General features: G+C 37.7%; 1 protein-coding gene across 3 annotated transcripts in view; it reads right to left on the bottom strand.

The window, feature by feature from the left end:
* Window positions 1–25,245, bottom strand: part of TRAPPC9 (trafficking protein particle complex subunit 9) — a 549,779-nt gene that overhangs the window by 503,309 nt on the left and 21,225 nt on the right. For all 3 annotated transcript variants that reach the window (XM_076329044.1, XM_076329045.1, XM_076329047.1), the window contains 4 exons: window positions 24,394–24,515; window positions 21,808–21,933; window positions 14,251–14,467; window positions 12,367–12,510 (listed from right to left, as the gene is read on the bottom strand). In XM_076329044.1, the coding sequence (XP_076185159.1) occupies window positions 12,367–12,510; window positions 14,251–14,467; window positions 21,808–21,933; window positions 24,394–24,515 (609 nt within the window). The remainder of the gene's footprint in view (window positions 1–12,366; window positions 12,511–14,250; window positions 14,468–21,807; window positions 21,934–24,393; window positions 24,516–25,245) is intronic.

The following is a 25,245-nucleotide window of genomic DNA, read 5'->3' as shown; positions in this document are numbered from 1 at the left end:
TTTCTACAGCTTTAGTAAACAAACAGCATCTCTAAAATGTCTCTAAAAAATACACAGAGCAAGTAAACACAACTTCAGACTGCTCAGAGATCTGATGCTTGAACAAGTTGCTTTGAAAGCAACACAAGGAATGCTGGGTTTTCATCCCAATATTCTCTACTGCAGTAAATCTCAGCACTTACCTATGTTTTTATACTGCCCTGAACAGCTACATTTCACACTCCCACCTATATTCACTAGGTCATCAGTTAGACAGGAAGCACATGCGAGCTGACTGGCCAACTGGATGACAGACTGACCAAAGCGAGTGAGAATTAATGGTCTTTTTTTCTTTGCCCCTTCAGGGCACTGTTAGCATCTACCTTTTCTATGTATAAACAAGTGTCATGAAACTAGAACAAAATTAACATCTCCGATCTGTTCTCCACACCACGTTTTGTCAATAGACTCAAAAGCTATTCTTACAGGGAAAACCAGAAAGGCACCAGCAGACAGTGTATTATATGAATCCTGTTTCTTTGAGAAATCAAGCAAAATAAATCTCTAAATAAATACAGCGGAGACTAAAACTAATAAAATTCACAGTTTGACATGGAAAAGAGCAGGAACAACAAGAAAATCATTAATCTATGCTACCCAGAGAGCTAGACCCACTCTCATGAACAGATCATCATGAACAATATCAAAGAAAGTGGCTCCATCCATACAAAGAAGAGAATGAGAGCAAAAGGATTCAGTTATTTGTTGTGTAATAGCTCATCTTTGAAAAAGAAATTATCAGCTTTACTACTAACTTTGCAGGAAGGGGAGGTAAAGAAGATAATCTTTTGAACATAAATAACAATAGAAGAGTTGTCTGTTAGAAGCAGAATGTTTTCTGCTTCTAGGATGAATGAAGAGATTGACTAAACACATTACGGTCTTCTTTTACAAAATTCTTAATAATTATATAAAACGTGTACACATTAAGTCACAGTCAGTTTGAAATTCACAGCTAGCACAAAAATATTTTTAGATAAAATCTCATGAAAAATTGACATAGCTGAAGTCAGAGTTCACAAACATGCCATTAAAATTTCAGCATCTAGTTCTCCACTGTATCTGAGAACTTCAAATGTCTGTATACTTTGAACGCTACAAAAATATATTTTGTACATACAAAAATCAGTATGTAAACCACTGAACAATATTAATGATTTTTTCACATTATGAAGTATCAGAAGACCTACCTTAACATAAAACTGGAGCAAATTAAGCATAAATAACTTCCATTTTTTTAAAAAAAAAAAAGGTAAGGACTGCTGCAAAGCTGCTTCTGAGCAAAGAAGGCTTTGTAAAAATTTACAGATACAACGGCGTAACTGTTAAACACATCTGATTTTGTATTTTGGGTGGAAGAAGCACACAGAGACAGAAGATGGCAAGAACAACATGCTAATTTCTGCGGGACATTTTTTGCAATATACTGTTATGCAAAGTCACGGGAATTTGGCCAGAGAGGATTATCATGATTCAAAGTTTCAATGCCTCCACTAGGGACACAAAGAGAAGAGACTCTTGCTTGAGAAAAGGACAGTTTAATTGTTTAAAAAAATAGACAACTGTCTGAAAACTTACAATGAAAACATGTCAGCTCTCTCAACTCACATATAGTTGAGTTTTCCAATTGTTTTGAAAAAACATTTCTTCAGTATCACTCCTAGATCTTACTCTTCTTTTCTTAGCACATCCAATCATACTCAATGGACATCATATGGGGAGTTCACCAAGGTACGTGGATTATCCTCCTTTAAACACGGATATTTCTTTTTATATATAAACTGCTACTTCCAGTAGCAGCTTGATTCCAGTGCCTTCATTTGGCTTTAGGCTAAAGAGAGCAGTATTGAGTCTATTAAGTGTCATATAAAATGTACTTGAATTTTAGTAAAATAGTTAACATAGCACCTCCTAAAATAGCTTCTTTCAGTACAAAAATCTTAGCTTTTAAAAATACAGCACAAATTCTTCATGTCTTCATATTGCAATTAAAGTATGTCTTCCCCAAAGTAATCTTTTTTTTCTGGAACAAAATCTTTGCAACTTGTCTTCATTTGAACACTTGTATCTTTTCCCTCAATTGATCAAATCAGGCTTCTTCAAAAATCAGAGGTAACTACATGAAGATAGGAATTTCGAGCTAAAGCTCAGAAACTTCATTTTGTTCATGAATGTCTTTATACAAATTAATAGGAAGCTTTTGTCATAAAGAAACGCACCATTTTATTGTAATGATTGATCTTCTGTTTTACGTAAGAATCTGGATACGGTGTTGGCTGGAGTTTTTTTCTGTACCTCATCAACATGCAAGTCTAAACAAAGGTAAATCATGTGTGAAAGACTTCGAGGTTTGTTTATAATGCTAGACAATTTGTATCAGTCTTCATTTACATTACAGTGTTTTTCTTTCATATAACATATGACTCAAAACTGCTGGTCTTCATATTTTCTGCTATGCAAATAGCAGATAAATCTTTTATCACTGTTGCTAGTTTACTTGGTCTCATTTATTTATTTCACCTTAAAATTAATAAATTCACTGAATTAGAATCTGAACCAGAGTTACTCAAGGAACACAAGGGTAAGCAGATCATTATTTGAAACATGTATAGGCATTGTGGTTTTCCTCTTAGCAATCTTCACTTTCTACATAGTCTAAAAGACTTGTATTTCAGGAAAATAAATTACACCTTTTTAATAAAGCAGTTTGAGTGAAGTTATTTAATAAGCCAGCTTGTCTCTAGAAAACACCAGTTCCAGAGAGAGATTTTAAAAGAATAAAACAAGCCCAGAGAGTTTTACCCTGCTGCTACTATTTTGAACTAAGAAAAAGGGTTTTTAAAAAAAGCAGGAAAAAGTGTTGCAGATAAACAACTCCCAGCAACAGGAGCACGTAACAGTGCTGAAGTTTTATAGTACACAACTGAAGAAAACACAGAACTAGATGAAAAGCTGCAAAATTCATAGCACCATGATGAATAAGAAGAGTTCAGTGGCTTCTAAGCAGCTTCGTGCTACTTCATGTACAATCTCAGAAGTCTTTTATTACAATATGTCAGAAAGCATTTACATTCAAGCTTTTTTTAAATATATTCATTCTTACACCTGTGCTGGTTTTGGCTGGGATAGAGTTAATTTTCTTCACAGTAGCTAGGATGGGGCCATGGTTTGGATTTGTGCTGGAAACAGTGTTGATAATACAGGGATGTTTTTGTTATTGCTGAGCAGTGCTGACACAGAGTCAAGGCCTCTTCTGCTCCTCACACCACCCCACCAGCGAGCAGGCTGGGGGTGCACAAGAAGCTGGGAGGGGACACAGCCGGGACAGCTGACCCAAACTGACCAAAGGGATATTCCATACCATGTGACATCATGCTCAGCATATAAAGCTGGGGGAAGAAGAAGGAAGGGGGGGGACATTCAGAGTGATGGCATTTGTCTTCCCAAGTCACCATTACACTTGATGGAGCCCTGCTTTCCTGGAGATGGCTGAACACCTGCCTGCTGATGGGAAGCAGTGAATAAATTCCTTGTTTTGCTTTGCTTGCGTGCACGGCTTTTGCCTTGCCTATTAAACTGTTTTTATCTCAACCCACGAGTTTTCTCACTTTTACCCTTCCAATTCTCTCCCCCATCCCACCGGGGGGGGAGTGAGCGAGCGGCTGTGTTGTGCTTACTTGCCAGCTGGGGTTAAATCATGACAACACCATATTGTGCCACTGCTGTACATCGAACACACATGAGGTGACAAGTCTGTTCAATTACATTTTTTATGTATATACACACATATATACTTTCTTATACATACATACACAGTTAAGATATGGCACTATGCTGAAGCTGTAAAAAGATTTCCAATTAATGGCTAAGAACCTACCATGCTGCTATAAATATTCCCTGGTGATTACATTGAAGATTTCAGTCTCCATCCTGAAATCAGTTAATTTTAATATTATAAGACCAACCAAACTAGCTCCCTTTTGAAAGATTTATTGGTTAGGCAAAAACAACTTGCAGGTACTTTGTCAACTAAAATACAATGCAGTGCATTAAAACCAGTTCATTAGCGTCAGTTAAGTAAACCTCACTTCAGCTCAGAAGTTTACATCAAGTTTTAATTTGCATTATATTCTCTGTTCAGTCTGATTAAACCGTCATTCTTTTCAGCCCTTGAAATCAGTAACTTTTACCTTTCTAAAAATTAATTTACACACTATAGAGGATCCTAGGGGAAATGCTGTCCTAATTTAAACGCAGTATTCAGGAATAACGTTCCTTATGACTACAAAATATTGCAAAGTGCTGACAGGCTACATCTATATTATCAAGTATTGCAGCACAAAAGGACAGAAGCTATAGAGCAAAGCAGTTAGTGCCTACATTACACGCACTTCAGGGGATTACTTGTGACAGTCAGCATGAGCAGACCTTCTAACAGAAGGTTTCCAGTACAGGATCTCTTACTTTCCACTCTCAAGAAACAATACCACAATCAAGTCTACTCTAGAAACTCTTCTAAATAACCCTGGCTCAGCAACAAATTGTGATATTGCCATTTTTGCCAGTTTCCTAATAGCTTACCACTGCTTTGAAAAGCAAAAGCCACATGACTAATAATCTCTTTCCTCAACTCCATGATCTCATTCACTTATTGTTCCTTTCTCTCTCTTCTAATCTTCAATTAATCAATGTACCAAAAGGGGTTTTTTTGGAATTCAGGAACATTGTATTAACTAAATCACACTCATTTAAATGCTCCGTCATTCCCTGTAAAGAAATCACGCTTCAAAGATGTTCCACCTCCTTCCCATTAGATCACAGTTATCCATATGTCTACTATTATTTACTGTAGTTTCTTATCATTTACCCAGTACAGATATCAAATTTACTGAACTCCAGATGGGTTCAAAGGATGGAATTAGGTTTACCTTACTTCAAAAGAAGCATCAATGACTACGGTCAGGTGCAGACACCTAGTCGGGACTGAGATAGCCACATATATGTAAAGGGAGTGATGAATCTTGTCAAAAGAATCACTGGGGTGGTCAGGATCATTAGGATGACTAGGATGCAGCCATCTACGCTGAAGACAAGCCCACCTCATTTAGTTAGAACTTCCATCCTTCTCTGAACTCTTAAAAAATGCAGAGATACGTTTGCCATTTGTAATTTCAAAATGAGAATGAAGACAATTTAAGAAATTCATTAACTGCAACTGTTAGTAGTTCAGCTATTTAATTTTAAAATTCTTTTAGCATCTTTGAACCTTATCTGGTACCTGAAATTTATTACTACTCATTTTACAGTTCAGATCACTCCCCACCATAAACCACTTCTAATTACACTTTGAAAGAATTCCACAGATTTATTCTCTGTAGAGGAAGGACCAAGCCTCGGAATCTTCCTTCCTAACAAGAGAACCTTGATCAAAGTTTTCTGATACAGCTCAATCTTCCCTGAGTGTCTCTTTTTATACCACAATTATGTTTCAGTTCTGGCAGGCTTCCTGCTTCTAATATATTTGAAAAAGTTATTAGCTTTCATGAGTTCAGCAAGTTACTCCTCAAAATCTTTTCCGGGCTTATGTTCCTCCCCCCACCTCATTTAACTTATCAGGGTTGACATTCCCTTCTACTTTCTATGTTTGGACACAACATCCACTTTTATACAGTAAACCTTTTTTTCCTCCCCCAACTGCATTTATTTTGCTGTTTAACTACCCTTGCTTTTTTCATTATTTTTTGATTTATTTTAATGGAGAAGGAGAATACACTTACTGAGAATCTACTATGACATCTTTAAGCAGTCTCCATGCTACCAGCAAACATGCCACTCCTTTTAATTTCTTCCAATTAGCTCCTTCACTTTTATGTATCTCCTCCTTTCAAAGTTTAATACTACTGTCAAGGTGGTTTGTTTATTTTAAAATCAGGCATTCATATTTGTTTATCCTACATTTTATTTCTAATACTTCTAAATCTTGTTTCCTGTGACCTAAATGTGAAGAACAGGAGAAAAAAAAAAGAGGAGGAGCGCTATGGGAATAGATAGGACAAATGGCAAACAGAGGGGAGCAATGGTGAGCAACCAGCTCAGACTAAAGAAAATGAGCTGAAGCTTTCAAGAACTCTTTCTACAGCAGTCTAAACAGGGAAAAATGAGAAAGTTATACCAAGACATAAACAAGAGAACAGGATACAGCTAGGTGAACATACAGAAACAAGTTGCTCCAGCAGTCCCTCAAAACAAGAGGTGATTTTAAATTATGCCATGCTTTAGAGTAGCAGCAGTTATTTATAGGTCTAAAGGTTATTCTTATCCCTTTCTCCAGTGAAATGCCATTTAGTCAAATCTGTGTGGGGAAGTATAACTCACCAAGTGCCCATGCAGCTTCATTTCATTTTCCCAGGTGTTTGGGTGGAAATTCAAGACAATGTTTTAAGTAAAGATCCTCAGAAATTGAGTCTGGTCTTTACTGCTGCCAATATAGGCTTGGCAGACGGATTACACATAAGGGCATTTACACATTCGCTTTTGGTCTAGCTGTGAATTTTTACGAGCTCAGTTTAATATTCTTTCTTATTTCCTACATTTCTACATCACAATTTGAAATTTAAATATCACCAAGTGAATGCATATGCAATCTGTTCTATAAATAAAAATGTCTGTAAAATACTGCATAGTATCCTCTTTCATGCTGTGAGATAGAAAGGCATATTTTAAGAGTTGTCAGACCCCACATCTGACATAATCAAATTACTATCAGCCCAGGCTTAACCATAATTTCTAAAGATAAACAAGGTTTGTGGATTATTTTTCTTAGATAAAGCTCATCACTTCTTTGCAAAAGGCACAAACCTCACCTCGGCAGTTGACATGTCAGCCATCACCTGAGCACAGCAATCTTGAAAGGAGGATGAAAGGGTTCTGAAAGCAATCTCAGGTTACTGGCACGCAGTCCCTGGTCCTCCAACTACCAACAGCTCTCAGCTGTCAAGGCATCAAAGTGGTCTGCCCAGCCAACACTGACAGGTCCATCACAACTGATCTAGAGGATGAGGGGAACTGAAATAGCATTCAGCATAAATTTTGGCAGAAATTCTTCATCAGGGAGGATGATCTCAGCACAGGCTGAGAATAAGTATCTTCTGGAAGGTGAGAGGTTGTTTTCATGTGAAAACTGCCTGGAGCCAAACTTACAAACCTCTAAGGTTTGCATGGCATAGATCAATGTGTCATATGATTTTGAAGTGCCAAGTAATAGCCACTACTGCATTAGCGATAGAATCCTGCCACCATGGAGTTCAGAATCACATCAGTGACATTTAGACAACTAGGGATACTTCTGAAAATTCAACTCAGAACCTTTGAAAGGAACAAAAACCTTTTTCTTAGGTAGAGTTATGTTTTTATCATCCCACTGACCAAGTGCAGCCACGGCATGCAGTCGCTATCTGAGATAAACCATAAAAACCACTCCTGACCAAGTAATGATCTCAGCCAATCCATGGTATTTTCCTGTGCAATGCCTGTATGGAGATATATAAAGTAGGCATACTGAAAATGAAAATCCACATACAGAAATCTGTCCTAATGGAGACTGATGAACTGTTGACAAGGTTTGCTTCTGAAGATAAAATATCCAGCTACAGCAAGGAAACCCGCTAAGTCCTTCATCACATGCAGGACCTCGTCTGTCCTCTGGTTGAAGAGAAGTGTCGTAACAAATGAAGTCTTTCACTAAAGATTTCATGTCTTTCAGCAGAATGACTGTGGCCAGGGTGATGAGTATCCACTCTGGGGAGGGCATGCCTCTATGGAAGGCGTATTTGTAATGAAGCCCAGGATATCATTTTTAGTTTCCTAGGGCTAAAACAAATTTTTTTCATGACATCAACAGAAAGATAAATAAGCAAAAATTGTTCAAAATCATCTTATAATTAGTGAGCAAAGAAGCCCTGATAACCAGATCAACAAAACTGGAACAAGTAGTGTACCTTATTTGCCAAGCTGCCAGACATTTTATGGTCATGGCTGTGGAACTTAGCCTATTTATTTTTGGTCACTGCTGCTGCTGAGAAGACTAAAGGCAAAGGTCATCACAGAAAGACTGAATTACATGATATCCATTATTCTCTGTCTTTCTGGTGTTGAAAGGTAAACATGTACATACATGAGAGGCCACGTGGTCGTTCTTCAGATTGTTAGCCAACATGGTTCTGTTTCTAAAGAGAGTATTCGTGTTAATCTAGGGAATGATAAGAGCAGCAGAACAGATGCTTTGAGACACCAAAGGCCATGTTAATACTCTAGTAGTATCTGTGCTGACAATCCAGCTGGCTATAGAAGCACCTAAAGGGTCCCAAGAGATCTCAGACAACTATGTAGGCTGTGTCTAAAAGAGAAGAAAAAATATGGAACGACATTTGTCTTGCTACCTTTGCCTGCTGACTATCCAGGACCAACAGGTAGAACTGGTGTCAAAAGGCCAACGTGCACCTTCATAGTAGCCTCCACAACCTCAAACCCCTGCCAAATTGCTTTGGGAACCAACCTCTGTCCTAAAGTCTGGTAACAGAGGATGCAGCTGGAACTAACAGTGGTGTCCAATGATATACACTCACAGGAATGACAGGAAGACACCCTAGCACCTTTCAGGAAGTACTTCTAGATCTTGTTCTCTCCATCACGTACTGTCACTCACCTCAAGAATAAAGACATCCAGAACACTGGTCAACAGATGAAAAATGACCTCTGCATGTTTCATGCAAGGCAGAATCATCAGAGAGTCAGTAGTTTAAGTACACAACAGACAGATCAGTAGTGATCTCAGATGTGAAGCCTGTCATCTCACTGGAAGGCTGGAAAGAACTGAAGTGCAACAGTCACAGGACAGGAAGATCTCAATGGCAGAGGTATACTGAGAAGCACTGAAAGGTACTGAAAAGTGCACGTTATTTCCCATATAATAAAATAGACAAACTTAGAGGATCTTTAATGAACTGAACTCGCCCCAAAAAAGGAATGAAGCATTTCTAGTTTCACCACATACACCATGAATGGTGAGAAAAGGTCATCTCAGTGCACTGAGATCCTTGCCACCAGAAGCAAAACAGCAGGCGTGACAGTTGGAAACCCACTGAATGTTTGAAAGAATGTGAGCTTGCAGGGGTGACGCACATGCTCTCTGTAAGTGGTTTCTGTCTGGACAGTCACTTTTTGATAATAGCTGTTTCCAAGTAGCTCCGTGTTTAGACAGGCCCTAATAGATGAGCTAACTCAGAACCATTTGCACACAATAGAAATCACAGTCCTTTTAAGTACTATGGATATTATCAATAAAGATCCACAATAAAATACTGGGGTTTTTTTCCACGTATCTGACTTTACCCAAATCAAATTCAGTGTGAGCTGTACACACAGTGTTATGTTTCAAGAAGCATTATGCAAAAGAGATAGATTTAATTCCAAGCAACTTTGCAATTGCACATTTATTTCTTATTTAAAGGAAGAGTGATTCTCAAGGGCTTGTTAACATTGAAACATAATGGCTTGAGATTAGAGAGTTTTTATGCAGAATTTGGTACCTTTTTTTACTAAGCAGAAGACTGCATTTTACATATTTATGTAACTAAATAGTTTAATTTTAAATCAGACTCTTAGATTCCATGTTGTTAAAATAGTGACTGACATCTCCCATTTACTTGATGATATTTATTCAGATTTGCCAGGCTGCATGGTTGGAAATTGTAATTCAAGTAAACATATACAAAAGTTGTGTTTTAAAATTATTATCAAGTGTCATTCAATTAAAACATAAGAAAATTTTGTTTTAAACACAAACCAGTTTTGACTATGCATTTATATTCCATGAATAGAAGCAAGAGCTTCTAATTAATAGATCTTTCATTGTAACTACGAAATCTCATCTTCTGAACTTCTACTTGAAGTAAAGAAGAAATCAATTTTTTTCCTGTTTTCTGAACTCCCAGTATCTCAACTTCAACTGAACTACGATATCAATCTCAGAAGAATTACAAAAAAATTACAAGCCAGAAATACATTTCTGGCACTGTCATCCACACTCTAGCTAGTTCAGAACACCACTAACCATGTCTGAGCAACATGCTATCAATAAGAGACTTCAAACACAACAGTAAGTTCTGTTTTGGATGTCTTCAGCAGAAAAGGAGAAAAAGATTCAGCTATTTTTCAAACACGGAGAACATTTAGTCTGATTTTTCAAAGACACTAAACATAACAGTTATCACAGGTCTTATGAAACTGGAAGCTTTACTCAGACATATAATGACTGAAGACAAGAAACACAAAAGTTGCTTCTCTAAGATTTCAAACCTTTTTAGGATTAGGGATTAGCAATATCACATGTGAACATGCATAGCTGTCCTGGTTTTGGCTGGGATAAAGTTAATTTTCTTCCTAGGAGCTGGTACAGTGCTGTGTTTTGGATTTAGTAGGAGAATAATGTTGATAACGCACCGATGGTTTAGTTGTTGCTAGGTAATGCTTACACTAGTCAAGGACTTCTTAGTTTCCCATGCTCTACCGACTGAGAAGGCTGGAGGTACACAAGAAGCTGGGAGGGGGCACAGCCAGACTGGCCAAAGGGACATTCCATACCATGTGACGTCATGCTCAGTACATAAACTGGGGAAAGCTGGCCGGGGGGGGGCCGCTGCTCGGGGACTGGCTGGGCATCGGTCGGCGGGTGGTGAGCAATTGTACTGTGCATCACTTGCTTTGTATATTCTTCTATTATTATTACTATTATTATTATTAGGATTTTCTTTTATTTCAATTATTAAACTGTTTTTATCTCAACCCACGAGTTTTCTCACTTCTACTCTTCCAATTCTCTCCCCCATCCCACTGGGGGGGGGGAGGGATTGAGCGAGCGGCTGTGTGGTGCTCAGTTGCTGACTGAGGTTAAACCACGACAGTAGTAGAAGAGCTTAAAGCCTTGTCTTCAGCCAAACCTCCCATACATAAATCAAGAAAGCTTCATTAGAAGTCCAGGAAAATCCAAGGACCTTTTGACAGCAAATAAGATCTACAGACAGAAAGATAATTTATTCCAGTTTATCAGTTCCTCTCAGTTCCTCTCCTTCCTCCACTACTGATTTGAGCCACTAAACAGAGGGGATTCACTGGCAGGCAAAGACTTAAAGCTTGCCAGCAAAGTTCTTTGCTGCAGGAGTCACCAAGGAGAGACATTTGGCCATTACTAAAGGAGAAAAGAGGGGGAAAAAACCTCGATCATTTTACTCCCATCCTCTTTATCATAAACAAAGGCATAACTGAAAAGTATGCACCTTTTACCTAGCTTACTGTGAAACAAAAACATTTTTAAAACCTTTCATCACTAATTCTGTCTCATTATTCTGGGTGATAAATAAATCTGTCTGAAACATTTTTCCTAAAAAACATAATACAAACATAACATTTGTCACCTTTTTGCTTTTCCAGGTGATTTTGTAAGTGCTACATGCCCACACACCCCCCAAAAGGGAACTCACACATATCATTACCATTTCTGAAAATCATCCACACACACATTCATTCCATTGTCATCCACTGTCAAATTTAATAAATCCCACTGAAATTTATTGCTGAATTTAAAAACAACCCACAAACTGAAAGAAACCACAGAAACTTATCTTACTTCTAGAAACTTAAGCCTACTGTCCTAGTTAAATACTGTTGAATTCAATTCCATCATGTTCAGCTGCTACAAGTTTATTGTCTCAAACACAGGGACAAGGATCGTGCCTACTCCCTTAGATGACTTCTGTATCCAGACTATTAATGTTTCATCAGAAAACATCTCTCATCAGAAAACTCATTGTAGATTCACTCTGAACTACAGTACACTCTTCTGAGTTTACTTTTCAGCCTCAATTCCTCTCAATCTCTTCATTAACAGCACTTATGAAGGCTTGAAGGCTGCTAGTATTTTCAAATACTACTACTTTTTTAATCCACACACAAATTAAGCCCTCTGATCATATTCCTAATATTTACCAAGGAAATAGAGCATTAGGCTTGAGGCAGTCAATCTACAGATGGAAAACATTTAAGACAGTTTTATTTTAGATACTACACATCAAGGTCGGAACACTGTAATATTTAAAACTAGTAACACTGTATACGTGATTGATTACCGTCAATTACTCATGCATACACAGAATTCCCTAACTTCTGTGCTCTCTATTACTTCTTAAATTAAATATACTTCAAAACAAAGTCACATTATTTGACTGTAGGACAGAAGAAAGTGCAGATATCTCATTTTTTTAAAAATCATACCTTGATCAGAAAGAAAATCCAGCATGGTCTGGAGAAGGAAAGACAGATGCCTGACACATAGAGCAGGATTGCCCATTCTTCTGGAAGCATATACTAGCTCATGAAGCAAACGCATCTGTACTGCAGCCCATCCTCTATGAGTTCCTATAAAGTAAGCAGTCATTTTATTTTTAATGTGTGAAATAATGTTCTTATCAAGCAGTACTTACAGTTTACAGTGATCTTTCCATATGTCTCTGAAAAAGCCATTTTAGGGGTAAAATCTGACAAAGCGCTTCAATGCAACATAAAGGTAACTTAAAAATGAAAGATAAACACCAATCGTCATTTTTTTTTGTAATCGTCAGTTTTTGCAGAACTTCTACAACCTCTTCTCCCAACACAGTCCCATCCCAGTCTTCTCCTTTTCCATCATAGCCCACAGCATATTTTTTCCAGTACATCCCCTCTTCCAAGACAATTTGTATCTTTCTGTCTAGTCCACTTGCCATTTTCTGCCTCCTTTCACATACCATTTCTTTCGGTGACTGCTAAAATCACACCAGTTTAAAAAAAAACCACTAAGCATCCACACATACAGCAGGTTGTCTACATGCCTGTTTCATCAATGGAAATCACAAATGCAGCTAAGACAGCCTGGAAAATACCATGTAGTGGCTGGTCAGCTGAGTATTTCCATGTTCTCCATTGACTGAATTGAATTCCACATATGGAAACACCTAAACTTACAAGACAACTTCAAACTGAAATCCCAACAATAGACAGTCAATGTACTCTCACAAAAGGGAGAAGACTCTTCCAGCTGCTGTTCATTCATATTTCAACCAGTTCAGAGTTTTCTTACTGGTGAACCCCACCTCCTTTCCATCAGCCCATTGCTTGCTGCTCCGCTCCTGCAGCTACAACATTTAGTGAATGGTCCCCAAAAATGCTACTATACAAAAATAATGCAAGTTGTTGGGCTACATGGAAAGGTTTACTCAAAAGGAGTTCCCAAGCAGCATATTAGCTGTTTCTTCCTTTAGAGGCAAAACGCAGCACAGTATATTAAACTAAAGAGAACTTTTAAAATTATTACTTTATATACAGTTTTAGATAACATCAATAGAATCGTTCAAACATAGCTTACCTAAAGAAGAGCAGCAAGCAGCATACAGCTTGCAGGAAGTGAACACAGTATTTAACAGCTACAAGAATAGGCATGTGTTCTTACGGGCTGGTTTTGCATTGGTTTTTAATAGATGCAACAAAAGTAATTCAAACTATATATAGCATCTAAAAACTGTTGAAATGTCTTAACCAAATGCTAGTCTTACAGACAGTATCACTCTGATCTAATTTGTGGACAAATATGACATATTTGAACCTACAGATAATAGATATAATTACATTATATGCACATACGTATGTGTGTCTATATACAAAAATATGTAAAAGAATCTTTCATTCTTCGATTATAAGATCAAATAACAACAAATACCAAAAGAAATACAATTTCTGATACACAAGTTGGAGGCACCTTAATTGAAAAAATACTCAAAAATAAAATATGACCTTTTTTGTACTGAGAAGTGTATAATAAAAAACAAAAGACATTTTTGAAACAGAGTAGAAATTAAGCTCTTATAAATAAAACGTAATTATTTGCTGCAAACAGAGGAATACAGCAACACATTCAGCAGTAGCTCGCAGAAATTTTAAATTATTGAAAGCAACACTAACAAAAAGTGAATGTACCATTCTAAAGAACTGCTCTATTTGCCACAATTAGTTTCAAATAGGTAAAGGATTTTGGTTTTATTTGAAATCTCTCAAGGAAATTAGTTACAGAAAGCCAGTTGAGTGACCTAGGATTCAAATCCATACTTTCCCAGAGACACTTACCTTTGCTAAAATCTTTAGGATCCAATGATAAGCTATAGCCAGGGAGAGTTTCCAAAAGCAGTTTATAGCAGGCCCTCCACCCAGGCTCTGGGATGCTAGGTGCAGCGCACTGCATTGCTGCTATACGCTTGAAAAAAGCAGACTTTCGGTGAAAACCAATACGTTCATAGAGCTCAGAAAGAATGCTGTAACGCTGGATTTTTTCTTCTTCTGAAAGCTGAAATTTAAAGGGAAAAGAGAAAAGGTTTGCTTTTAATCAAATAAAGCTTTAAAGCATCTATCTGATTAAAAAAAAAACAGGAGGAAAAAAAACGTAGTAGACATCTCCAACACTACAGAAGGGCCAGTGATTTTGCACAGAGCCAGTCACGACAGCTTCTGCTACGAGGAAAACTTAAGCTTGCTTGAAGTTCAACAGTTAACAAGAGCAGCAAAGATAGATTTCTTTATCAACTTTATTTGTCAGTAGAACTAACAAGTAAATAGTCAATAACAGCTAAACAGCTCGGTATTTTATGGAAGATATTTAGCATGATATTCATGTGCATAATAAGAACACAAAAATACACCACTTCCAATATCTATTGATTTACCAAGTTAAGTGTTTTCATCCCTTTAAGAAAAAACCTAATTATTAATCTTGAAATCTCAAGCTATGGAAGCAAGGAAACTACTGTCTCGATTTTTATGTGTGTCTGATCTTGTAAACCACAAAATATTTATTCCATGGTACTATAATACAGACTGCCAACTAGTGAGGAAAAATTTAGTGAGAGCCCCATTAGGCTTAAAGTTGAAACAAACCTGATAAGGAACTACCAACATGTGCTGCTTTAGCTTATCAATATATTGGTACAAGTCCCAAGTAACCATTCTTTCCCCTCTGCTTTGAATGACAATCTTGCTATGAAATCAGACAGCCAAGAAGAAACTGCCGCAGAAACTCTGGAAGCTACCAACTACTTCAAGTCTACACCCCAGTAACAAGCAATATTGAGTTCTGAAGGTGGACCAATGCTGACACCTAGTGCACAATAGCTGGCATGCACAACCAAAAGCAATATAAAATATTTTAAATTACTTTAAAGCTGCTAACACGTTTTGCAAAGGCGTTTAAAATGACAAGCTTCATACAAAAATAGCACTAGAGGACAGAAACAGCGTTTCTGCAACTCATTCTTCAAAACTGGAAGTATCAATCAGTGGATTCTGTGCGTTTAACTTCAGATACTTAAAGCCTTGGAAAGTCAAAAGAAGATGGTAGCCACACTGGTTAACTTTTAAAGAAATAATTAGGTATTATAAACGAAGCTTCAAAACATCTTTTAGTCACTTAAATCCTAATACAATGACAAAAAAAAATAGTCTGTTTTCAAAAGTTACTTTTTAATTTAATTTTAGACATAGGGATATGAGAGACCTCAAAGAAGCCTAGAGTTTTCAGAAGGCAGCATGACTTTATCTGATAGTTCAAATCTTAGTACTTCAGGATATGAAGAGACACAGACAGATAGACTAGCAGATCATTTTAGAAAGTTACAGAAAATTTGTGAAGACGAAGTTGCTATTTCCCTCAGAACTGACAACACAAGACAATGCTCAATGCAAAAATACCGCCCATCCACATAAAAGACCAATCCCTGTAACAAGAGTTGTAAAAAGGCGATTGCACCAAGCTGAAAACTTTCATGAATCAATGCAGCTGGAAAGAACACGAGGCACAAAAGAAAATACAGAACAATCTGAAACCAGTTTATCAGAATCCCCAAAAGCTATCATTCAGAAAGAACATGAGGTGTCAGATTAAGGTTACCTACTTTAGTAGGGAAAAAAAGCTACTCCATTTCCTCCCCCCCCCCCCATTTATGTCATTTTTAAAAAGCTAACACAATAAAAAAATACGGCAGCAGAATTAGAAAGGGCATGAGCACATGATCACATACGGAAGTTAGAAAAGCTTAAAAAAGAACTATTCAAAGGTATTCCTTGAATACATAATACTGTCAATGTTCACACACCTATGGAAACTAAATTTTTAAGATGAGAAGAAACAGGGTCATGCTATCTAGGTAAACATGGGCGCTTACTAAAAATTGGAACAACTATCAGAGAGGCAACAGATTCTCAGAAAGTTTTTTTTTTCTCATATCTGAGTAAGTTTTTAACACTGCTATCTAACCTGTTGCATAATGATTGCCCACAAAGTTACTGAAGTATTTTTTGCAGTTGCAGGAAACTGTTTTTTCATTGCAACAAAGACAGCAAAATTGCATTTTCCCTGAGCACAAATAGTTACATGTTACCACCCAGTGATGTAAAATTTAAAATAAATAAATAAATCCCACACAGATACTCCAGGTAATTAATTGTGGGAAGACTGCAGTAGGCATTCTGCAGACCATTAGTGCAGCATTCACAAACACCGCTCCTGACCTTACAAATTTATAAAAGCTTAAGACCTATCAATTGGCTGTGAAATAGCCAACACCTGAAGCACAGTCTCTTTTCCATCTGGTTAATTTTCATTTAACAGTTATAAAGTTAGCAATTGCACCTGTAAAGGCTGTAGTTCACTGTCTGAGCAACTGAGCCAGTTTTTTCACAGGCTTGTTTTAAGACAGGCTTTCAAGAGGGTAGTTTTTTATTTGTTTTTTAATTATTCCTTACTATATTAAAATTTTACAATCTCACTTTCTTTGTAATTAGATGTTACAATTTATTTCTCATATTCCTCATAACTGGATGCAAAGATAAGTTCATTACCCTGCAGCTCTCCTACAATCAAAAAACACCAATTACATGTTACTAGATGGGGCAGGAGATTGAATATATGGAAAGAAACCAGTTTTCCTGTTTATCAGAGGCATACACTTTAGCCTGTCAGGTATTTTTTCTGCTGTCAAATATTGGTTGTGCTGATGTTCTATCCACCTGCAAGAGAAAAACACTGTCCTACAGTTTGTTTCCCTAACCTATCACAGGATGACTCCTCCTTTGAGTTAGTCCAAATTATAAATATAACTATTATCTGCTTCCATGCCATATACAGTAAATCTTGAAGAGCTGTAAATATAATTCCCAGCCATACCCCTCTTTATGGTAAATACATTCCTCAACACTGGAAAGATTATCTTACTCATGTTTCTCATAATAATGCTTTCTAGAAACACTTCCACCCAAGAAAATGACAAAGTAGTAGATGTGCAGTTACGAGCTAGATGAATGTCATCCTTGATTGAAATCAATAAAGGTAAAGAATGGTTCACAGCTCAGCAGTGGGCCTCAATGCCCAAATAATCAATATTGTCAAGGTGTTGGTTTGTTGTTTTTTTTTTTAAAGCAACCATATACTGAACTTCTACAGTGGCATAATGATAATAGCAGATATAGCTGACATCAGGAAATGAACAAGTGATCATTAGGTATACAAGCTACAGCAGAAGATTCAGTGGAAAAGACCCAACCCAAACTATTAATATGATTTAAAAAAAAAAAATTTAAAAAATCAGTGAATATCAATATCACTTGAGAAGAAAAATGATCGTGCTCCTTAGTACCCAATTTAACATATCTTTTTTTTCTAGAACACATCTACTGAGTACCATCATCATCTAGTTTGATCTCCCATGTTGTGCAAACGATGAGTTACACTCAGTGATACAGAATCATCATAGAACAGCCAAGGTTGGCAGGGACCTCGAAAGATCCTCTGGTCCAACATTTCATGGGAAAGGGAGTCTAGATAAGATCATCTAGCACCCTGTGCAGTAGCATCTTGAAAACCTCCAGCAATGCAGACTCCACCATGTCCCTGGGGAGGTTGTGCCAGTGAATGATTGTTCTTACTGAAAAAATTTTTTTTTCCTTATACTGAAATGAAACCTCTCCCAGTGCAACTTGTACCCATTGCCCTTTGTCTTCTTCATGTGGCTCCTTGTGAGGAAAGAGCCTCTGTCCTCTTTGTAGCTGCCCTTTAAGTACTGGAATACTGTGATGAGATCCCCCCTGAGCCTTCTCGTCTCCAGGGAGAAAAAGACCTAATTCCTTCAGTCTTTCCTTCCTCATCAGGCGGGTTCTCCAGCCCTTCGATCATCTTCGTTGCACTCCTTCGGACCCTCTCCAGTCTGTCCGTACCTTTCTTGATACTGTGGGGATCAGAACTGGACACAGTACTCCAGGTGCAGCTTTACAAACGCTGAGTAGAGTGGGCTGATCACATCTCTGTCTCTGCTAGCAATGCCCCTGCGGATGCAGCCCAGGATCCGATTTGCCTTTGTTGTCAGCAGCGCGCTGCTGACTCCTGTTCAGCTTGTTGTCCACTGGGACACCCAGATCCCTTTCAGCAAAGTTGCTGCCCAGCCGTACAGAGATCCTAGCCTGTACTGGGCTCTTTCGTTATGTCGTCCCAGGTGCAGGCCTTTGCACTCATCTTTGTTAAACCTTATACAGTTCTTGCTAGCCCACTCTTCCAGCCTGTCCAGGTCCCTCTGTAAAATGGCTCTCCCTTCTGATGGGTCCACCTCACCACCCAGTTTGGTGTCATTATCAATCCCATCATCCAGATCATTTTTGAAGATGTTGAACAGGCCAGTATTGATCCCTGTGGGACTGTGATGGGTGGACTCAACCCCTTAACCAAAAACCAGCAGTGCTTTGGTACAGGCTCCAAAGGAGGCAAAGGCCTGAGCCGTAGCCAGGCCAAGAAATCCTCTAGTTTCAATCTGTTCTCTGAAAACCCACAAAGAAGCAGAGTGACACAGTGAGCATTGATGCACATGAGCTTGGAACACCAATCATGGCGATTAACACATGAATAGTGGGTGGCTTTTCTAAGACTCATTTACCAAGGAACGAAGTAAGTTGTGGGTACAAGGAGCCTCATGCCTACCTTTCCATCACACGTGATTTGACTACAAGCCAACCACTTTATCCCATAAATATGACAGCCTAAGTGAGCCGCCTTTGAGCTCTCCCTGTTAGGCAGCATAGCTGCATGGCAGTGATCTTCCCTTGAGCTGGGACGCCTCTCAAGGTTGCTCCTCGAGGCAGAGAAACCTTTTACCAACAGCAGATCTTTGGATAAGTCCAATTTGAGCTCTCCCTGAATTGCAGCTGGACTGCACACCAGGTGACTCTTCCCTTGAGTAAGGACATCTCTCAAGGTCTGAGATTCCTTACCCGAGACTAAAAGATCCTTTCTTGCCCAAGGCGGAGAGATCCCTTACTCAAGACAGATGCTCGGTAAGTGACTGATAGCATGCTGAATTAATATTAATGAAACATTACTAATCCATGTAGCTACTCAACATTATTATAAACTTTGTATAGATAATTCCATTAGACATAAACCGTTGTCCAAGTCTGAGACTAAGATCGGACCTAGATGCACCTAGGCTCCATAAGGAGTTTAGAAAGCAAGGGGGTCCACTCTGAACCTCGTGACTCAACGGGAGGGTCCTCCTTACCCTTTTGCATCTCCGGTCTCTGTGTGAATCATTCTAACTCGATTCTAACTCAATTTTCCTTTGTATGTTTCTTCCATGCAGTAATTAATAAGGTGAACCTTGCCATCAAACTTATTGAACCTTGGCAAACCCCTGTTAAACTTTGTTAAATTCCATCGAATTCATTGACCTCAATAAAACACATTGCTGCTTCTCTCTTTTGAGTGAGGTGCATTCCACTCATTCACGACAGGGACCCCACTTGTGACAGCCTGCCAGCCCGAGTAAAAGCCTTTGATCACCACTCTCTGAGTGCGGCCTGTTAGCCAACTTCCTACCCATCTTGCACCCATCCAGTCTGGATCTTGCCAGTTTGTTCAGGAGAAGGCTGTGGGAAACAGTGTCACTTTGCTGCAGGTTGCTAGATGATACCTGCATTAACCCCCTAAATTCTGACTGAGCTACAACAAAAATACATAATATACCTGATTTTTATTTCAAGGTTATCCAGACAGTGGGACATCTGGCATTTATAGAATATATTTTACATAGTGTGACAATGCACACTGAGGCATGCTTTACATGCACAAAGATTTATTTGCGGGGTCAATAGCTGATGGCATACATCAAGTTCAAAGTTCCTTTAGAGGAAAAACAAAGCAGAGAGAAAGAGACAAGCCAGCTAGGAAGAAAAGCAGTAGGGCCCCCAGAACACGCTTCTCTGGTTCTCTCCAACACAGCAAGCGATAAAAACGATGATGCCTTCTCACCACACTTTTTCACTAGATGTGTTTCATCAGGACCCACTCAAACTCTTAGTTGTTTCTGTTTGGGACACTATTAGAGCTGGCTGGGGCAAGCTTTCATCAGGGCACGTGTTGCATGCTGACTAGCTGCCAAGCTTTGTGCTTGTGTATTATTAGGTAATACTTATCAGCTATTTAAATGACACATATATTTTGCCATTCACTAAGTCTTATTTCTTTCCTCTAATATAAAGTGGAAGTTGCAACATCAGTGGTGTCAGGGAGGAGACCAGGTGATTCTCACAATGACAGTAATTGCTTCTGTAAGAAAAACAACATAACAACAATTTTGGAGTTTGCAGGCCACGAGAATAACAGCGCAAGAACAACAAGGGAAGAATACTGCCACAGCAGCTTACATGAAAGGCTACAGAGCTGCCAGTGAAAGACAGACTACAGACTTAAAGAGAAGGCCCTTAGCACTGCAAGGATTACAGCAGTCAAGGTACTCTGCGACAAAATTGATGATTTTTATGATAGCTTATCAATTAATTATTTTCTTGTTTATGTTGAGTTAGAAAATTGACTCCACAGAAAGGATTCTCCACAAATGAAAGACAGTATTCTGCTTCCCTCATAAATTTGCTGTCCCAATCTGGGCTTAATAAGCTCAATGGTGTGGACTTAAAATTGCTAGTCTTACCAAGATGTAATGAGCAGAAAAGGAAAAACGGTAAGAAACCTAACAGCTTTTTATGAATTCTTTCAACCACAGCAGTCTCTCTGTAACCAGTGACACCAAGCTTGAGACACCGATAAAGTGTTAGTCTTATTCTGTGGTGGTACTGAGCATTTTTCTCACGGTTCCAAACACTGATTTTCTCCTCCAAATTCCTTTCTGATTTGGCCTAACCAAGACTTCACACTACACAACAAAAATTCAATTGATGAACAACACTAGTCAGACTCAAGCTCACTTTGCAACAGGTCATTCCTGATTTGCTCACAGTTTCATTGAACAAGATACAATCAAGAAGAAAAAAAAAATCCATTGCAGATTTCTCCCAAGGAGCTATTTTTCCCTAGTACAACATCACAATACAACAACAATGGGATTTTTTTTCTTCACAACGGAGAATAACCAATGGAGTCTCTAATCTCAAACTAAGTCCTCGTGTTTTCAGATGAAGCCTGAATACCTTTTAAACCAGACTCACAGATGTGAAAATCCTCAGAAGTCAAGTCCTAGTGAGAAGGAAGGCAGTGATGCAGAAAAGAACCTGGAGTCTCCTGAATCTAAGTAACTTTCACACTTCACTTTCACTCTCAAATGAGAAGAGAAAAAAACCTGGACTTTCCGCACTAACCTGACGAAGGTTGATATAAACTGCATTCTGAAGAAACTCAGAGGCTTCCATGCTCCTTTTCTGTATTGCAAGGACTCTCACTGCCTTCACACAGGCTTCCAGTTCAATCACACCAGCATTCTTGTACTTGGAGAGAGAAAGTTAAAATAATATTGAAGTATCGCACCTCTTAAGATTTTATAAGTATTTCTGTTCAATACATAAACCAGATGTCACATCTTCCAAACCCAGCGATTCCTCAGTGCTAGTGACTATACTGTTAAATTAACAACATATGCCCAAGTGAAAATTAAGGTGTCATCTAAAATGTTATTATGCAAAACAACAGTTTTCAGCCTCTTCACTCACTTTTCTTATTTTGAGACACAGCACAGCTTCAGTCTGAGAGTTTAGACGAGGAGAAAAGTTGGAAATGTTAATATCATTTTGGATAACCTCATATATATATATGGTGGGTGTGGGTGGTGTGTCTTCCACAAAGACACTGTAATAGGTATGTAAGCAAAAAGGTCAGTTTTACAGTAATTCTTCACCACCTAAAACTGTTCTATCACGATAAACGAAGAATTAATTTTGCCTTTCTACTTATTACAAAGTACATTATGTAGCACAGGAAGCTGTAGCAACAGAACTTTAGTTTTACTGCATCAATTTTCTCTTTAGTTAAAACAGTATCACTGAAGACAAGTGAATTACAAACCATTCTGAGTTTTCTAATATCTATTTACAAAACATTTTCTGTAAATGACTTTCAGTTACAGTATTCAGCTTGCTTAAGAAAGGCAGGAGACAAATTAGGTGTGCATTGATCAGTTTGAGCTTGGACAACAAACACAGGCAATTTTCTAGACAAACAATCTGACCTAGTTATTTCCTCAAACAATACTGATAATGGATATTTGAGTTGGCCTATCTCCTGCTGAAGTTAAACTCTGTTCAGGCATTTATCACGTTTGAAATCTAATGGGGGAAATAAAGCTCAGAACAAAATGCAAGAGTTACTCCACCAAAGCAGTTACCTGTTCCTCTCTTGTGCATTTATATCAACAAAAACAAATCACTGCAGATTGAATCCATTTTAGAAGATGCTACAAAAGTTTCTTAAGCTCAGCGATAACAAAAAAATACGTAGAAAGTGCTGATTCCTCAGCATTAGAGCTAGGAGTTACTCTATATGTAGGTCTTAGACAAAAGGTAACTATGCTTGTCTTGAACAGTTACAGATCAGTCCCAAGACAAAGCTCTTTGTTATCTGCAAGTGAAGCTGCACTGAAGCATAGTTATTACTTGCTGAGAGCATAATGTATATTATTATAATCAAAACATAAATATCCTGCCCTAAGTCCAACAAAGTCCAATAATTTTATATTTCTAAGAAATCATACTCTTTCTAGATGAGCAACTTACCCTTAAGGTAACATAAAAAGCTGAATGCATACTTGAGAATTATCGTTATATTGATTGATTCAAATTTATCAGAAACTATCCCCAAAACTATCACATTTCATTGCTTCTGATCATAAATTAACTCATGCACACCATGTATCATGTTTCATTTGAAGAGTCTCCCTTCAACACAGACGTGGAAATGCCATATCATATTTACAGAGCTTAGTCTAAAGATACTTTCAATATCAAACAAGAGAGATACTTGAAGTTAAAAAGTTAAAAAGCATAAATAACTACACTGCAATACCATTAAAGTTATCTTTAATGTTGATGTGGATACTGAGCTACTATTGTCACAGTATGAAATCCTTTTTTTTTCTCTCCATATTATGAATGCAAACATTAAGCTACCTTACTATCTTACGTTCTGAGCATTCGCACAAAAATCTAAAAAAATGCTCCAGTAGAGCTGAAAACTGTTTAATTTTTGTAAACCCTCTTTTAAGAATATTCGTCCTCCACATTTCCTCCATAACCCCCTACCTCTCCGCATGCTCTAAATATTAGCCTCCCTGAACAATCCTGTAAAATCATAACCATCATCAGCAACCTCTTCATAAACTCTTGAATTCCCCAGAGATCATTCCAGCAGGCACAGTAAATAAGCATTCAGCTTACACAATGCATAAAAGCATGGTGCTGATAACGCCAAGGTCGCAGGTCCTGAATAACATGCTTTAACTTTTAGTCAGCCTTGAATTGGTCAGGCAGTTGGACTAGATGATCATTGTAGGTCCCTTCCAACTGAAATAGTCTATTCTATTCTATTACTGGTGTATGTATTAAGGACCATAAACATATGTAATAGTTAACAAACCTTAAAATATCTAGCACTTTTACTTAGAGTGCTTTAAAAATATAAGACAACTAATCCAAAACCTCTAGGTACTAGGAGGCCCAGTAAATAGTTTACTCAGCACATAGCTGGTTTAGGTGTTGTCTTTGGCCAAAGTTCTGAGATTCCCAGACTCTAAACCAAGCACTTAGTTCAGTAGTATAAATTATTCCTATTTCTTCCATTTGTATGTTTTACAAACTTTATTGCACATGCTTTAGAAGATCTTCTGAAACCAAAACCACAGCAGTTCATTATTCACAAGAATTTCAGTGAAGTTTCTTAAAAATAAGTAGGATTACCTTGCCATAGTAAGAAATGGCTTCTTTATATTTGTCTATGATATCTTCAGGACTAAGGCAATTCTTGGCACGTCCTATCTCAGAACTGGTATCTGCATTTATACCGTTTGAAGTCAGCGCACCTAGAACAGAACAGGGTAAGAAATGAGCAGAAGGACTTTTAGCAAACACTAAGTATCTAAGAAGAAAACTAGGATATGCTGTAGGTTTGACCAAAGCATACACAAAGAATACTTGCCCTACCTAGAGAGAAATCATGCCCTACCTAGAAAACACTAGTTCTGTTTTACTATGCTATTTTCAAGAGTGCAAATGAAAAATGGATTCAATCATAAACCAGCAAACAGGAAATAATCTTTCACTTAGTAAAAAACAAATATATTCATAGTCTTTTACACTTAGATCTGAGTATTTAGACTATGAATAAAATATTATGCTGCTAAAATTACATTACAGCCACATCTGAATATGCAATTTTAATCTTTGAGTTATTCCTTGTTCTACTTAAAAATTGTATTTCTAAAGCACACCTAAGAAAAAAAAAAGCAATGTTTTTATAAACTAATTATTAGAACAGTGACCTTCTCCAATCACTTAAAACAAATACTTCTCTTCCCTATGCCTAATCACAGAAAAACAAGTGTTACATTGTAACAAAGGCCACTAAATCTGAGCCTTCCAAATTAAAAAAAAAAAAAAAACCTGAGGCTCAGACAAAACAGTAAGAAATTGCTTTTCTTATATAAGAAAGAAGGTGAGAGACAGAAGGAGTCTTAACATACATAAACGATAAGAATCGAAAACAGAAGCAGATTTTATTGCAGAGTTAACGTAATAAAATTGAAAACATAC

The sequence above is a fragment of the Aptenodytes patagonicus genome, chromosome 2 (genome assembly GCF_965638725.1).
Source record: "Aptenodytes patagonicus chromosome 2, bAptPat1.pri.cur, whole genome shotgun sequence".
NCBI lineage: Eukaryota > Metazoa > Chordata > Aves > Sphenisciformes > Spheniscidae > Aptenodytes > Aptenodytes patagonicus.
Note: the sequence above shows the minus strand (reverse complement) of the source record. Positions and strands in the feature narration are given on the sequence as shown.